The 15900-nt window shown below is 53.1% G+C and overlaps 5 protein-coding genes across 5 annotated transcripts; 1 reads left to right on the top strand and 4 right to left on the bottom strand.

Annotated features, from left to right (window-relative positions):
* Positions 1 to 364: 364 nt before the first annotated feature.
* Positions 365 to 1522, bottom strand: A1O5_10258 (uncharacterized protein; the record flags this gene model as incomplete). The annotated part of the gene is made up of 1 exon (XM_007750835.1): positions 365 to 1522. One exon carries the CDS (start codon positions 1520 to 1522, stop codon positions 365 to 367), a length of 1158 nt encoding a protein of 385 aa, XP_007749025.1.
* Positions 1523 to 3041: 1519 nt separating this feature from the next.
* On the bottom strand, positions 3042 to 5580 carry A1O5_10257 (uncharacterized protein; the record flags this gene model as incomplete). Its single annotated transcript, XM_007750834.1, has 5 exons — positions 3042 to 4397; positions 4451 to 4673; positions 4726 to 4995; positions 5067 to 5289; positions 5343 to 5580. The coding sequence occupies 5 exons, from the start codon at positions 5578 to 5580 to the stop codon at positions 3042 to 3044; spliced, it is 2310 nt and encodes a 769-aa protein (XP_007749024.1).
* A 1399-nt stretch (positions 5581 to 6979) lies between these two features.
* Positions 6980 to 9051, top strand: A1O5_10256 (uncharacterized protein; the record flags this gene model as incomplete). The annotated part of the gene is made up of 6 exons (XM_007750833.1): positions 6980 to 7164; positions 7310 to 7691; positions 7742 to 8194; positions 8249 to 8538; positions 8592 to 8788; positions 8843 to 9051. The coding sequence occupies 6 exons, from the start codon at positions 6980 to 6982 to the stop codon at positions 9049 to 9051; spliced, it is 1716 nt and encodes a 571-aa protein (XP_007749023.1).
* A 279-nt stretch (positions 9052 to 9330) lies between these two features.
* Positions 9331 to 10967, bottom strand: A1O5_10255 (uncharacterized protein; the record flags this gene model as incomplete). The annotated part of the gene is made up of 2 exons (XM_007750832.1): positions 9331 to 10840; positions 10903 to 10967. 2 exons carry the CDS (start codon positions 10965 to 10967, stop codon positions 9331 to 9333), a joined length of 1575 nt encoding a protein of 524 aa, XP_007749022.1.
* A 3020-nt stretch (positions 10968 to 13987) lies between these two features.
* A1O5_10254 (uncharacterized protein) lies at positions 13988 to 14414 on the bottom strand (the record flags this gene model as incomplete). Its single annotated transcript, XM_007750831.1, has 2 exons — positions 13988 to 14180; positions 14233 to 14414. 2 exons carry the CDS (start codon positions 14412 to 14414, stop codon positions 13988 to 13990), a joined length of 375 nt encoding a protein of 124 aa, XP_007749021.1.
* Positions 14415 to 15900: the final 1486 nt, after the last annotated feature.

Below are 15900 nucleotides of genomic sequence, written 5' to 3'. Positions count from 1 at the left end.
CGAATGGTCGCTCGGCCGTACGATACGTGAATGGGCCGAACGGGACCTGCAAGACTTTGCCAGAACCGTTTGTCTTCGCCTATCTCATCCGCCCATAAATGGGAACATCGAACTGAATGACTGTGTGTGTGTGCAGTTATGGATAGGCGTGCAGGTGCCCTTGGATATAGATATGGATTAGTTAGTTGGTCCATCATGTGGCTAGGCTGACCGGTTGACTACCTAAGTTACCGACACCACAAAGACCTATATCTCATCTATATTCCATGTCCTGGATCTTCAGCTCTTCTTCCACCACCTTCACCGTCATAGACCAAGCAGCAAGCCACTATAGAGGACGCCAACCAAGCACCGTCCATCTCATCTACCTCCCTCTCCAACTGACACTATCCCCGAACCTGACCTCAAACTCGACTCCGCCAAACACTCCGATGGCGGGATACAGGTCCCCTTCACCCATTAGGCCGTCGACACCTTCGTCCCGCTCGTCGCGTTCTTCGTCGATATCCCAACCCCACCCATCGTCCGCCCTGCCGTCCCTGGTGACGAACGCTCTCGTCTTGACCCTGCCTGTTCCTGGTCTCTGACCACGTATCGCGACTTGCGTGGAGAAATGCATGCCCACCCCTACAACTTCGCCCTCCTTGAACGCCCGGACAAAATCCCGCCCACCCCACGGATCATTCACGAATCTCCGCCCGTCGTCCCCGTGCACACCGATGCTCGCGCGGTGCCACCCGGGCAACCGCCACGGCGGATAGGGTTTCGCCGCGAACCCGATCGCGATGCCCGAGTTCGCGTTGAGGATGCGGTGGATAGCGATTTCGAAGTAGATCTTCGTCGATTCCAACGTGGATCGTGGGTTGTCCACACAGGCGAAGTACAATGGGATCGAGGCCAAAATGACGGCGTCTTGCTGCTGTTTGTCCGTCGCCACCATCCATGTCGTCGGACTCGTCTGCTGAAACGTGGTCATGTACTTCCTCAGGGGCAGCGGAGGGGGCTCTAGAGTGATGTGACCAGCATTGGCGAGGAGGTGGATCTCGTGGCTGGGTGTGCTAGGCGTGTACACGGGGTGGCTTGCACACCACTCATGAGCGCGCGCGGCGGAGTCGTAGGAGGCATTGTTTGTCGGCGAGAAGTCTTGCGGTAGGGGCGGGGGTGGTGGGAGGAGGGATGTGTCAGGAATCACGGTCCAATCGTGGTAGGGTGGCGGGTTGTCGGGTCTGGAAGCTGAGGGGTGCGAAGGGGGCGGGCCCAGCGGAGGAGAGAATTCTTCAGCGCGTGAATTTACAGGGGCACGGTGGTGTGATGGTGGTGGACCGGGAGGAGCCTTGAAGGTCTCCTCCGACTCCTGGCTCCGGTAGCGATGTGATGGAGGCGGCCCTGGCGGAGGAGCGTACTGCCCTGCTTCTCCGCCCTGGGTCTGGTTCCATCCTCCTTCGCGCCGCAGATGCTCGTTTCCGGAAAGATTCTCGGTCCCGACCTCGATTTTGCCCTTGAGAGACTTGAAGAGGCCCATGACGGTCCTGCAGGGGTTCGGAAGGGATCGGGGCGGTCGTTGGAATGCAAACCTGCAGACTGGGAATGGGGCTCGGAGGATGAGCGAAGCGTCCACAGCAAACCAGTGTAGAATCTTGTCGTCCGCTTATTCCTGCCCAAGGTACGAGTCAGCCACTCACACTCACGCTCTCATGTGAAGTACCAGAAACCCAGTATCAGTCCGAGCACTTGGTGGTCCCTCTCTCACACGAATAGAAAGCTATCAGTTGTAGAGTGCGGCACGGTGGTCCTGTGGCGCTCGGTCTTCAATCGTAGGTGTTTCCCCTAGGCCGGTCTTTCGTCTTTTGTCCTTTAGTTCCTTGTGCAACCATGCAATACAGGTTGGCCGGAGGAGCAGTCGAGTCCAACCCAGTCAAGGATCGCCCCAGACCAAACCAGACCCGTAGGTAAGACGTCAGGCGAGAAGACTAAACCAATACCGATACAGGCTTTTACGCCGTGCCGGCCTTTTCCCACCCTCCACTCTGCGAAAACGGCGGCGCCGATAGGCGTAAGCTGGCCCCGAGGGCGGGACCAAGAAGGAACGAAGTAGAGGAGAGGGGGCAATGAGAATTGGATTAGGTTCGAGAGATGGACACCTGGTCGGGTTGATTGATGGCTTGATAGGTGGGTAGGTAGGTAGGCACGGTTCTGAAGCCTCGTTCGCAGAAAAGGAGACGGGCAGACGCGGAGCAGACGGGGCCGACTTTGACGCCGGAGGGAGGAGCCAGCGAAGAGAAAGGGGGGGTTGTGACCGCTACAGCATCGAACAACCGCCCACTAGTTGGGTCATTGTCCTTTGGTAGACGGGTGTTTTGTTGGTGTTGGTGTTTTGCCGGCTAGCTTGGAATGGGAATAAGGAGGGTGAGAAAACTGGTCCAAGCGTCTTGGAGCAGGAACTGCAAGTTTGGAGTCGAAGGCTAAATGACCGACAGGGTCAAGGGCCGGGATTGAAGATTGAAGGTTTGAAGATTTGGTGAGGGTAGTGGTTGAATCCTTGATCCTGGGCTGCGGAGGAACTGTGTTGGGAAACGCGGGGTATAATCGACTCTAATGACCAAGTAGAGATGGAGAAAAGGAAAGCGTTGTTGGCATGTGACGACACTCGTACTTGGTAGTATGGCTTTTGTGGTTTCTACAAGTAGGTACCACGCACGAGGTAACCAGTTAGGCGCTGGTGGCACCTAGCCGCGAGTAAGCAGGGCGCCAAGGGCACCAAGGGCACCAAGGGCACCAAGGGCACCAACGGGCATCAGGGGGCACCCATACCTATCCCAGTCTAGGCACCAAGGCATCCGCGGGTGTAACCTCCCTTGCACCTACTGTAGGACCACTTAACTACCCGCAGCAGTGACTGAACCCTCGTCTACATGGTTACCCCCAAGCATGTGCATATCCTCCCAGGTATCATCCTCTACTTGTTACGCGCATCATGCATCTTCATCTCTCTCTTCGTTCCGTCCCTTCCGGTATCTTCTTCATCCTTCGTCCTTCTTCCCTCATCCACTCGTGGGCCTCTGTGGCCACTGATCAAGCGTCACTGTGCTGCCCGTCAAGGTGAAGTTCAACATGGCCTTGGTCGGCACATCCACCAGCAATCCATAATCTCCAGGATACAAGATCTGGTTTCCATTTTGATCGCGCCGAGCAAGACTGCCCAGCGTCAAATTCAGCGCCGCGCTCTGCCACGAGTGTCCCGTGATATTAAACAGTCTTTGATAAGCGACCAGCTCTTTGATGGGGTATGGCGCAGGTCCATTCTGGCCACTGATGAATCCCAACGTCACAAAGTCTGACGCCACTTTTCCCGTGTTGGTGACGTTGACTTCGAACGTGCTGAACGGGCACAGATCGAGGTACTTGTACGTCGAGCGGTCGCAGCTCGATACCAGCTTGGTGATGTTGTAACTTGACTGCGATGGCTGGGCCACCGACACAGAGAAGTTGGTATAGTGCAAGCCATATCCGAACGGAAGGACCGCGTTGTCGTACCATTTGTATGTTCTTCCAGGACTGCCAGACGACGCATTTGGTCTCAGGCTCATGTCCGTCATGTCTACCTGGTCAACGTAGTTGGCAGGATACTGTGTGACTGGCAGTCTTCCCGCCGGGGCTACCTTGCCCGTGATGATGTTAATGAGAGCGTCACCCCCCGCCATGCCGGGATACCCTGCCCACACGATAGCTGAGATATTGGGGTTATTCAAGAACGGAGTGTCGTCGAGCTGGTCACCCATCTGAAGGAGGATGACTGGCTTGCCCAGCGCGGTAACCTGGTTGATCAGATCGATCTTTCCCGGTGCCCAGCTGATGTCGTACCGGTCTAAGCTCTCACTTTCGTCGTCATCGTTGATGCCGTCTGCAACGATCACGATGTCGCCCTCCTCCGCAGCCAAGATCAGGTCATCCCAGTTATCCGTGGTAGGGAAGTTAATGTAGCCTTGGCTACTGGTGTACTTAACATTGACGCGAGGCAACTGTTGCAAGGCATAGAGTGGTCCATGAAGGAACCGTGCTTGGCCATAGTAGTTTCCTTGCATCTGCGTCGTCACATTTGCCCACTCTCCAAACAGAGCAATGGTAGTGTTCCTGTTTGTTGGCAATGACAACGGCAGTGTGCCGTCATTTTTAAGGAGGACTATGCCTTCCTCGGCGGCCTTCAATGCAAGGGCTTCAGATGCCGGGGTCGACACATTCTTCCAGCCAAGGGAGCGATATGGAGTGGCGGATGCCGGATCAAAATACCCTAGGCGTATCAAAGAAGAGTAGAGACGGACTAAGGTCTGATCTAGGATGCTTTCGGTGAAAAGCCCCCTTTCATACGCTCCAGGGAGGTGTGTTTGATAGTATGTACCCTTGGATAATGTTAGCATTTCTCAGCTTGTTGTATTTGGACAAGGTGACTTACACAGTTGAGATCAGTCCCTGCTTTCAAGGCATCGGCGACAGCTTGTTCTCGAGATGTTGTATAGTCGTGCGGCATGTAGATGTTCTGAATTGCGTCGCAATCAGAGGTCACATACTGACCCTCGCCTGTCCAATTCCAATGCTCCCTCAAGATGGTTTGGAGAATGTATGGGTCAGCGCAAGTGGGCACGCCGTTCAATGCGTTGTAAGAGCACATGATCGAGCTATGGCTGTAAGTAAGTTGGCCGGCAAAAGGTCAAGCTATGTCTCACTCACCCAACATTTGCATCTCTGGCACAGGTCTGGAACGGCTGCATGTAGTACTCGGCAAGGTCTTGAGTAGTAACTTGGGCATCGAAGTTGTATCGGTCTGTGGTCCCCCAGCTCTCCAGGTCGTAGGCTACGAAATGCTTGCATGTGGCTACCACCTTCTTGATCGCTGGATCGTGACCACCTTGGAGACCGTTGATGAGGGAAGCAACATACGACTTGAGATGGAAAGGATCTTCTCCTGGAGTCTCCTGGCCCCGGCCCCAACGAGGATCTCTGCAACATCATAGGTTAGAACTAGTGCCTTTGGGGAACTCGGGTTATATTCAAGCTGCGATCCTACTCACTTGTACGGATTGATATTGGGTGTCCAATAGTCCAGTCCACTTCTGTTGGCATTGTTGAAGGCACGCGCTTCAGTACTGATAACTGTCGCGACGGCATGAATTAATGCATCGTCAAAGGCCGCTGACATCAGGATGGGTTGTGGGAAGGAAGTCGCATAAGAGTACTCTCCATTTGGGCTGAAGGTCACACCTGGAGAACTCGCAACGCCATGCAACGCCTCCTCTGATACTTGATGAGTACAACGAGGGAAACTCGGACGCTTTGGGTCAACTCACGCCACCATTGATAGCTGTGGATTCCTAGACGTGGCACTCCCGGAGAAGTGTTGCCCGTCAAATTGAATTTCTCGTCAAGAGTCATGGCTCCAACAAGCGCTCTGGCTCTGTCTGCCACCGAGGCCGAAGTATCACAGACTGGATTGTTTGCAAGAGGTCCATGGACACAATCTGGGAACAAGTCTGCCGCCGTTGGCACGGCAAGCAGAGCCAGAAGACCAAGCAGAGTTGCTGCCATGGATTCAATGCTCTCTGCTCTGGGGAATTGCAAAGCACGCTTTTCACAGCAGGTGAGAAGAGAGAACCTTCACGGCCTCCATCCTGGGTTATAAGGCATCGATTTCACCCACCTGGTACCTACTGGACCCCTCTCATTCTCCGCAAGATCCGTCAAACAGGTCAATGAGGAATTAGCCATCATTGAGAATTCATCCTTTAGCAAGATACGTCTTGCAGCGACGATCATTCCAGTATTCAATTGCCGGAAGGAAGCAGCAGGGGACGAAAGTCGTTGCCGGTACCTATGAGTGGCAGGGACATAGACGGTCTGCTATTCCTCCTGCTGCTTCCGCATTCGTGAACATAAGACGTCACCACCGCTAAGCATTTTCCGGCATGCTGTGAGTTGAAAAGGGTTCAAGGCCGGTGGCGGGTGTACGGTACCCACGGCAATATCTCCTAGCTCCAGGGTTGATGGATATATCGTCACCAGGTTCTGCACCTCGGTATTTACCTTGGGCCTGTTCTTCTCTCAGTTGAAATCGACCTGGAGTGATTTTGGATAAAAGGGCAAAGGCAGACAGAGGACAGAAGAGAGGGGAAATGGCCCAAGTTGCCTGTCATCCACTGAGCCACTCACCTGCAAGGACTCATCACGCCGGTTAATTAGGCTAAATGCCAATTGTGACTGTGGAGGCGGAGGGCGAACATTCTGTGGAGGACTGGGGCCCTCCGCCTCTCCTGATCCTTCCCGCCTTTGCCTAGGCAAGACGAGTGCCGTCCTTTCAAGGTTCGACCTCAGCATTCCATGGAACATTCGACGGTCGAGGGGGGCTGTATTATCCAGAGATCCGTACGAGCGTCCCGCCAATGGAGACAAGGCCGACCAACCTGAGCACGACACGGGATGAGAAAATAGTGGTCTGACGCCGAGCCCTCGAGTCCATGTTCCGTTCCCTATAGCGCCCAATCCACTCTGGTATCCTCGTCAAAGCCGCAGATGGACTTTGTCAGACAGATCCGGAGTCTGGTGGCTGCGATGGCGTTTTTGAAACGGATGCTAGCTGCCGATCCCTAAGGGATATTCCCTGATCTGGCCTTGTTGGTTCTTAGTCCAACAATGTAATGCTTCGCTGCGCTTTCTCCCGATTGCATGTCGGCTAGCCAGGATATCTGCCCACTCTCCAATGAAAACGCCATCGGTGCGCATGATCGAACTGAATGTGACATGGTCCATGTGCACCATGTGTGTTCTCCAGGATCTGAATTAGCCTGAAGACGGAAGACGGCACGCGGAGGTGATCAGCAATGGATGATATACAAGATCCAAGCACGCCCATCTGGCGGTCTATCTCCAGTCTTCCAGTCCCCAGTCACTCCGAGATATCTGTTGCTGTTGTTGTTGTACAGTCGCAAAGATGGTCCACGCAGCGGGAAAGCCTTCTCAATTCACCGATGCTGCTCTCCAGCAACGTCTGCAGCTGGCTGGCAAGGCTGGCCCGCAGGCTCTGGTCAAGAATATCCGTGTCTTTCTGATTGCCTGCTTTGCTTGCATTGGTGGTCTCCTTTACGGCTACAACCAAGGTGTTTTCAGCGGTGTCTTGTAAGTCACACCACGGTCGTCCTTTATATGAATCTTCCACTTTTGTTTTTGGATGAGGAGAATCTCACACCTCCCCTCTTCTCTTTCCACACCAGTTTCGGCTATGACTTCCAGTGCTAGGTGCAAATCGCTGACCAGATAATAGGACTATGAATTCCTTCAACAGGCACATGGGAGATTACACCACCGACCAGTCCAAGAAAGGATGGCTCACCTCCATCCTTGAATTGGGCGCCTGGACAGGTACTCTGTACTCCGGGTTCCTTGCTGAGATTATCTCCAGAAAATATGCCATTTTGGTAAACACCTGCATTTTCATCATTGGTGTTATTGTGCAATGCACAGCTGTTCAGGCCGGTCACTCGGCTATCCTCGGAGGCCGATTCGTTGTCGGTATGGGTGTCGGCTCGCTGTCCATGATCGTGCCCATGTATGTTGCTGAATGCTCGCCTCCTGAGCTTCGGGGTCTGCTCATTGGAGTGCAACAATTCGCCATCGAGTTCGGTATCATGGTCAGCTTCTGGATTGTAAGTCGATCTCAATGAGTTCAGTCCAACTTCAACTGACTTCCCTCTAGGACTATGGTACCAACTACATTGGAGGAACAGGTGACAGCCAATCTGAGGCAGCCTGGCTCGTGCCTCTTGCCCTCCAGCTCTTCCCTGCCCTCGTCCTGCTTGTCGGAATGATCTGGATGCCGTTTACTCCTCGATGGCTGGTTCATCACGGGCGAGAAGAGGAAGCACGTCGAACATTAGCGAATCTGAGATCCTTGTCCATTGATCATCAACTCATTGAGTTGGAGTTCCTCGAAATCAAGGCCCAGTCCATGTTTGAGAAACGGACCGTTGAGGCAAACTTCCCACACCTGGCAGAGATGACAGCAACCAACACCATTAAGCTGCAATTCGTCGCTGTTGCTTCTCTGTTCAAAACAAGGCCCATGTTCCGCCGAGTGATTGTCGCAACAGTGACCATGTTCTTCCAGCAATGGACCGGGATCAACGCCGTGCTTTACTATGCTCCTCAGGTGAGTAGCACTAGTGCTGAATAAAAGGCGCACATGACACTGACAGCGCTTCAGATCTTTGGCTCTCTTGGTCTGTCATCGAATACTACCTCACTTCTGGCAACGGGTGTGGTCGGTATTGCCATGTTGTTGGCGACCATTCCATCCATCCTGTACATCGATAGAATCGGAAGGAGACCTGCCCTGGCTCTCGGTGCTCTTGGAATGGGTCTTTGCCACTTTATCATCGCCATTATCTTCGCGAAGAATCAGCACCAATGGCCCACTCATCATGCCGCTGGTTGGGCTGCTATTGTCATGGTTTGGCTCTTCGTCATCCACTTTGGTTGGTCTTGGGGTCCTTGGTAAGTCAGATTGAAAACGTTTTTGCTAGCACATAGGTTGATAAGTGTTGCAGTGCTTGGATCGTCGTTGCTGAGGTGTGGCCTCTGTCTGCACGTCCATACGGAATCGCCCTTGGAGCTTCCTCGAACTGGATGAACAACTTCATTGTTGGTCAAGTCACCCCAGATATGATTACTGGTATCACATATGGAACTTTCATTCTGTTTGGCCTGTTGATCACCATAGGAGCGGGCTTTATCTGGTTCTTTGGTAAGAAAGTGCCCAAGCCACCCTTTTGAGACAAACTACTGACGTATCGACCAGTTCCCGAAACAAAGCAGCTCAGTCTTGAGGAGATGGATCTCGTTTTCGGATCCAGTGGTGTTGCGGCCGCAGATCAGGAGCGCATGGCTCAGATCAACGCTGAAATTGGGCTCGATCGTCGCCTGAGTGCACTCCAAGGAATCGAGCACAGCAGTGACGAGAAGGTCTCCGAAGTCAGGGAGAAGACTGCTGAGGCAAAGGGTGTGTAAACACCGGCCGCTTCCAATCATGAGCTATTTCTGCTTAGTAGGGGGCCGAGGGGTCAGTGGACCGTTGGTTAACCATCTTCAAGATGCCCATAGATAAGTGTCGTAGGGCGGGCAACTCAAGTCAATTCATCCTTCGACAAAATTCTCAGTGAAAAACGATTATGAGTATGAAGTGCTCTGTGTCTGCGAGCTCCTGAAGAACATGCTTCCGAAGGATCTAGCGGCGAGCGGCGGTACTGCATTGTTTAATCGGAAGCTTTCTGCAAGCGAGCCTCGTAGTCATATCGCATCAAGATCTCGCGGTCGGCGTTCTGAGAGTTGGATTCTGACCGTCTCCGGGATTTGACTCGACGAATGAAGATCAATCCGCCCTTTGTTGTTGGTGTGCACGGCCTGCATGTGGCTTCGGGCTCCCTCTTCTTCTTCTATAACCAGCTTTTCCGCAAAGGCTGCTAGCATCTCACTGTCACAGATCCCTTCCCGCCTTTTGATGGTCTTCAACAAATCTAAAGACTTGTGTCGGATATCCGGCTCTCGACACCTCGTTGCCACCATGTATAGATGCGACACGATTCCAAGGTTCATGGATAGAACAGGCTCAATGTGATGGTCTTGCTTCGGGGCGGAAGCACCGTGTCTATTATTTTCGCAGGTGATTTCCACACCTTGAGATGGTCTTCGGGGCCTGGTGTCCTGTAGCATCCTCAGCACTATCTCGTCCCCAATAACGAGCAATTCCCTGAATTTGTCTGTAAAAAGGTCGAAAACCATCTCATTGTGTTCCAGGCATGCGCTCAGAATTACATCGAGGGCAATTCTCGAGGCTTTGAGGGTTAGCACGGCAAGGTCGTGACTTCGTTTTCTTTGCATCATGCGCTCAAAAGCCATTCCCCATTCGCTGAAGTGCTGCCGAAGCACTTGGTATCTTCCGTCGAAGTCCTGGAGACATCCGCTGGGTGAATCACACTCTCTTTTCACGGCTTGGATACTGCGCACAAAGTGCAGTATCTGATAACGGCACATTTCAAAGGACGACCGGGCCTCATCCGTATCAGTGAATGTGGCAGGCACAGGACTGACTGAAGTAATCGCAAAGGCGGGAGGGGCTTGGAAACCATCCTTCCCAAACTCCATGACCTGGGTGTCTAGTCTCAGGTACATTTGGACTAGGAGATCCCTCGGCAGGTAGTGTTCGGGCGTGTCTTCCGAGCGACGAGCCAACTCTGCTAATATCTTCATGCCAGAGTATATGTGACTCAGGGAAGAGACAAAGTGTTTTCGGAGAATCTCGATGCAGGCGAAGAGGACTGACACAGTCAACGCAACATCAACCGCCCGTGCTGATTTGCTCGTATCGAGTTTAACCACATGCTGCATGGCTCTGCCGTAGTGCTGCATGGCAAATGCAAGCAAAGCGGGATCTGTAGGTGGGGAAGGACGCAGGAAGAGTTCATGCAGACCGCCGATGGATATCACTGCGTGCTTGATAGCATCTTCATGGTGCGCCGTAGTCAAAATGAATCTAGACCACAACTCAGGGCGGAAGTATCCTGCCAATTCACCAGCTGTTCGGTTCTGAAAGAAATTGAAAGACCGCTTTTCCCTCCAATCCATGTTTGGAAGAGAGGTGATCGAGTAAGGGGGATCCGGGACGTAGACGACGAACGCCTGTCCCTCTCTGGCCGGCTTTTTGCTTTGGACCGGGTCGACATAACCTTTGCATTCTCGTTTGCTTCGAATGCACCTCTGGCAGTGTGGTCGCCCCTCGTCGCACTTTATGTGTCTCTGCCTTTCGAACAATCGTCAGTATCCAGCCGGCCCCCGTGCCAATTCCCCGATGGCCTGACGTACTTGCATGTCACACAACCGCTGCGAACCTTGCTGCCTCCAATTCGAGCTAGTTTTGGTGTAGCCATTGTGAATCCCTGGTTTGGTGTCCCGGTCCACGCCGATACTCAACTGCAAGGCTGACGGAGTTCAAAGGGGGGAAGTATGTGACAGTTGCGCGCCGGATACGGGGATGATAAGCTTTCTCTCTTCTTGGGAATTCCGACGGAACAACCAAGTCGTTCTTACATATGCTGCTAAAAGATCACGACCTGCCTGGTATCTCGAGACTCCATTCCGCTCGAGATAGGCGGTCTGCCCTAGGCCTCTTCTCTTTTGGCAGTAAATCAGTCATTCTCAGCCTCATCATCACGACGTGTCGTTCGATGTTCCACGTGCTGTCGATCCAGATCAAAGCTTCGTACCATGGTGTAGGGCGGAATGGAAGAGGGAGGGTGAGTAATAGGCGTCGCGCAAAATTAGCTTCATTCGGTTGGTCTCTTACGAGCCGATCTTCAGCTCTTTGATGGTGGAGACGGTGTTCGCATTGGACAACCCGCCCAAGGGTTGACAAAGGCTATCTCCCTCGCCCTCTGTTAGCAAATGTCCCAGAAGGGGAATATTTGGTCGAGGTCTCACACATGTTCCACTCAACATACGCGTCCCGCTTCCAAAGTCACTTCTTTGGACCCTGTGATGCCGCCATTATGACCGTGGGCGGGCCGATTTCCGAGATGTTTGGCTCTGGGATGCGGTGAGTGGCAAGCTGCAGCCACAGGGTCAGGAGTATGCATCTCGAGGGGGGCCAGATAGCAGTTTGATTGTACACGATGGACTTGTCTTAGGTGATGGATGGTAAGGCGAGATCAAGTGAATGTGGGGGACGAATTTTGTCTATCAAGATTCAAAGCCGATGACGACTAACAGTCTATTTTAGAATCAGTGGGACTCGCCTCTCTGCAAATGTTGTTTTTTGGTGTAGGTGTGGCCGTTATTTCCTTATGGCAGGGCTCGCTCCCCATTGAATGTCTTCAGTTCACCCAACACACACATTTAGGTCCTCCTCCACATGACGGTGCAAGAATTCAAGCGCAATATGCTAGAGGGCGCTGGCGTCTTCTTAACCCAGTCTATACGCCCCCTTTGATGTGAAGGCCCCTTGGTCTTGTGTTACCACTAGCGAGCACTACCCTAATCCGAACGGACTGTCATTGATCTTCTCAAACGTCGAGGTATTCTTCGCACTCTAACACTGAACCAAATCAGAAGCAAGCACCTCAAATGAAGCTACCATCGCTCGACCGATGTCTGGTGGCCTCTGGCACATGGATTTCAAGCGTACTTTGTTTTATGTCGTCTTCTTGAACGGCATCAAGCGAGGCTTTTGCACCGGCGACAAACTATTTCGGGAAGCGGACTGTCCAGACCTAGCCCGGGGCTTGTGCTGTTTGAAAATGTGGAAATTGGTCTACTCGGTACAAGGACATAATGAACATGATACCCAGCAAAGCAAGAGGCTGTGCCCGCCCGATGCTTGACTGATCACTTACCGCAGGTTCTCTCTGCTGTCTTTCAACCTCAGACACCGCCTGTTCGGCACCCTGACCAACTGCTAGAAAGTCAATCTCACGAACTCCAGCCAACCTTTCCGACGGCAGGCACGAGGTCGGAATACCCTTGTTTACATTCCAGCATGCTGTATTCCATCTGCATTTCCATGCCCGAACAGTCAAGTCATGCCCGAGCGTGCTGCCCTTGGAGTGCAAGGTGGCCCGCATGACGAAAGGGAGGAAAGGTAGCGGACCAGGAGATGCCTCGCTTCAGCACACGGCCCGTTTCTATTTCCGAGCGACGAGGAGGGACGCAGACTGTTGAATTCTCCCGCGGGGTGAGCTGCATAGCATTACCGGTAATCAATTGTTCACTTGGCACAGTCGAACAAAGAAGACCTTGATGGTCTGGCTTTCGTGCACTGCACGGACTCGACGTTGCCAACGAACCTAGTCGCCGACCTTGAAACCGATCTAGGCGCATGAAATTACCATTCTGAGCGACGCAAGACCGTATGCTTGTCTCCACCCGATACGGGTTATACAAAGGGCTGCCGAGAGTCACAGCACTCATGTGGGTGGCGCTCGAGGGAGAATGGAAATAGCATGGAGCCCTGGCACTGTACGACATCAATGCGTCTCGACGAACGGTGGGAGAGGGAGGGAACCGGGATAGCAAGAACAATCATACGATGAACTTGTCGTAGTATGGTCTGATAAAAAGGCCAGAAGAGAGAGGGTATGCGTTGGCACAGGCTCCTCGCTGTTGTTGCATCTACCAGGCCAACGTGCGACACTTGGAGCTTGTGAGACAAAATTGAGGGCAGAAATCAAGTTCTGAAGCCGCCAACTCTAGAGCCAAAGACGATCGAGGCAGAAACAAAGCAGAAAAGAGTGCAATTGATTCATTCTGCACTCGAAATTGGTCACGGCTGAACCGTGACCTCTTCCTCCACCAGGACGCAGCATCATGCCGCCGACATCCCGTCCGTTCACATTTCGCTGACAACGCCCGTCATTTGAGTCGCCTAGACTGCTCCAGTCCAATTACCTGCACCTGCACATTTCCCACCAGCATCGATAGGATAAACGAGTGCACTCCACAAAGCCTTGCGCCAATGAACGCCGTAAAGCCTGGCCAGTAGAAGGTGTTGTACAAGAATGGCGAAGGCACCTGCTAATGACCACATGGGGTCGAGAAAATAAATTTGCCCCTGGTCTTCCCCCTGCTGCTGCGGTTGATGATGATGATGATGATAGTGATGATAATAATCAAATCTACTCTTTCTGCGTCTGGTGCATAGCCAGCCTGTTAAATTGGGCGTGGGTATCATAAAAGAACATGTGGACTGATTGGCAAAACAAGAACTCGTCCACCCGTAAGTCTCTCCACGTCTCGTGCGTATACTGAGAACGACGAGACCTAGCAGTTCTTCCGTTGTTCTTTTCTTTTTTTCATCCGATCGCCATGCTTGTAATGGAAAAGACCAGACATGGATCGCTGCCCAACAAGGTCAAGGGGAAATAAACAGGTATGGGAGTGTCGTCAAGGTCGTTCTTCATCGTTTGCCCTTCTTCTTGCTGCTAGTGCTTGCACTTCGGCCGAGATTGTCTCTCGACATTGTTCTTGTCAAGCCGCCGATGTAATCCTGCAGGAAGCGATTCTCGGTCTCGAGCTTGTTGTGATCATTCTTGACCTCATCGATCTTTTCCGCCAGTGCGGCGAGTGAAGATTGTAGGTTTCGCGCTTGTCTACCGAGTTTAGTTAGTACGGGAAGCGCTTCATGGGAGCGATGTCTCCTACTCTTTCAACGTCTCACGAAGACCACGCTCTATCCTCTCAATGTCCTCACTGTTGCGTCGGGGACTCATGGCTCGGGCGTCATCCGGGGGGTATTCGGGCCTTTCTCGTTGGACGACGTCTCGACCCTTGGGCACAATAATGGTGTTGGATCTCTGTCTGTCTCCCAGTCGAGGTCTTTCCATCCGCGTTCGTCGCGACGCTGGCCGAGGGGAGGTAGGTGGAGGGAAGTCCGACTCCGAGGAGGAGGAGGCACCACTTGATATCGGAGGGGATACAGACGGGCGGTGTGTTATGTCTGCTGGTTCGTGCCCAGTCATAGAGACTGGTTGAGGGAATGTTGCCGTAGCCGTGGGCGATGATGGGGAGCTGTGCATCTGGTGTTGGCCAGTCTTGAATTATTTGTTGCCGACGCTCTAATTGTGTCGGTTGTTTTCCCAATCTTGCTTGACCAACGTTCTGGAGTGGCCGAATGACGCATTGGCCTCATGCGCGATCCAAGACGAGCGCACTGACCTAAGTCCAGCGCCAGTCCTAAGGTGTTCGGAGCATCCGAAGCGTTTGCACCTGCTCAGGTGGTACGAGCCAGAGATGCCGTGGTTTGGCGGGAAGGGAAGGCTGTACGGACGAATTTGGGGCAGCAGGAAGGCGCCGAGGCTGGGCTTGGAGTGGGTTGACGATGGATTTGGGCCCTTGGGGGTTAGGGAGGGCACGGTTTTACGCAGAGGGAGGGACGATGGGAGGGTTATGGGGTCGCAACCAGGGTCGGTGGAGTGAGCGAAGCGGAAGTAGACTGGCGGAGGGTGATTGTCGTAGATGGTTGGATGGTTGGATGGTGGATAAGATGATCGTCAGAGGGCAAAAGTCAACTGCTAGAGAAGCAAATGGGCTCCCTGTCGCCCAAAAGCGGAACTTGAAAAGTCAAACTCGAAAGGCCTGAGGTGTCCTTGTGGTGCTTGGTTGTCCTGGGTACAGAGCTGCGGTCAGTCTTCAGCCGGACAAGAATCTCCTCGTTGGAGCAACGCGGCTGAGTGGTGAGGAGCTCTGAGTTTTGTGGATCTGGGTAACCTGTCCCACGGATTGCTTGGGCAAGTTACGTCGTCAAGCCGAGCCTTCGGTGGACCATGGCGGATTGATCAACAACGGCGTTGCCTCCTAAGAGTCAGAGATTGCCAACTCGCCAGCCTTCGAGTGGGCTGTTTGGGATTGGATGACACGCTGGATGCTTGGATTTTCTTTTGTTCAGTGGAGGAGTTTCACAGAGAGGGCGAGGGTCGGAGTCGCGCGTGTTTCAGTCGCTCCTTCTCAGTGGCAGGAGCAGCAGTGTCCTTTCTATATCAAGACTCCATTCCTTAGGGGTAGTTCGGGGGCGATGTTACAACAAGCGTCAAGAGAGGAGAAAACGATGGCGGCCACGAGGTGGTGGCGTGCAAAGGGTCACAGTTGAGGGCAGAAGGCAAATAAATGATGGTGGTGGTGATGATGATGATGATGATGATGATGATGATGATGATGATGATGATGATGATGATGATGATGGCATCCTTGCGCGTGGGAATGGAATGGCGCAAGGCTGTTTGTCCAGAGAAAGCAACGTGGTGAGAGGCCGCAGGCAACGGGCAGGTTAACGGGCAAGTGACGGGCACCAGTGACCAGTGCTGATGTCCCCCC

This window comes from Cladophialophora psammophila (genome assembly GCF_000585535.1).
Source record: "Cladophialophora psammophila CBS 110553 chromosome Unknown aczJe-supercont1.19, whole genome shotgun sequence".
Lineage (NCBI taxonomy): Eukaryota > Fungi > Ascomycota > Eurotiomycetes > Chaetothyriales > Herpotrichiellaceae > Cladophialophora > Cladophialophora psammophila.
This window is presented reverse-complemented; position numbering and strand designations above follow the sequence as displayed.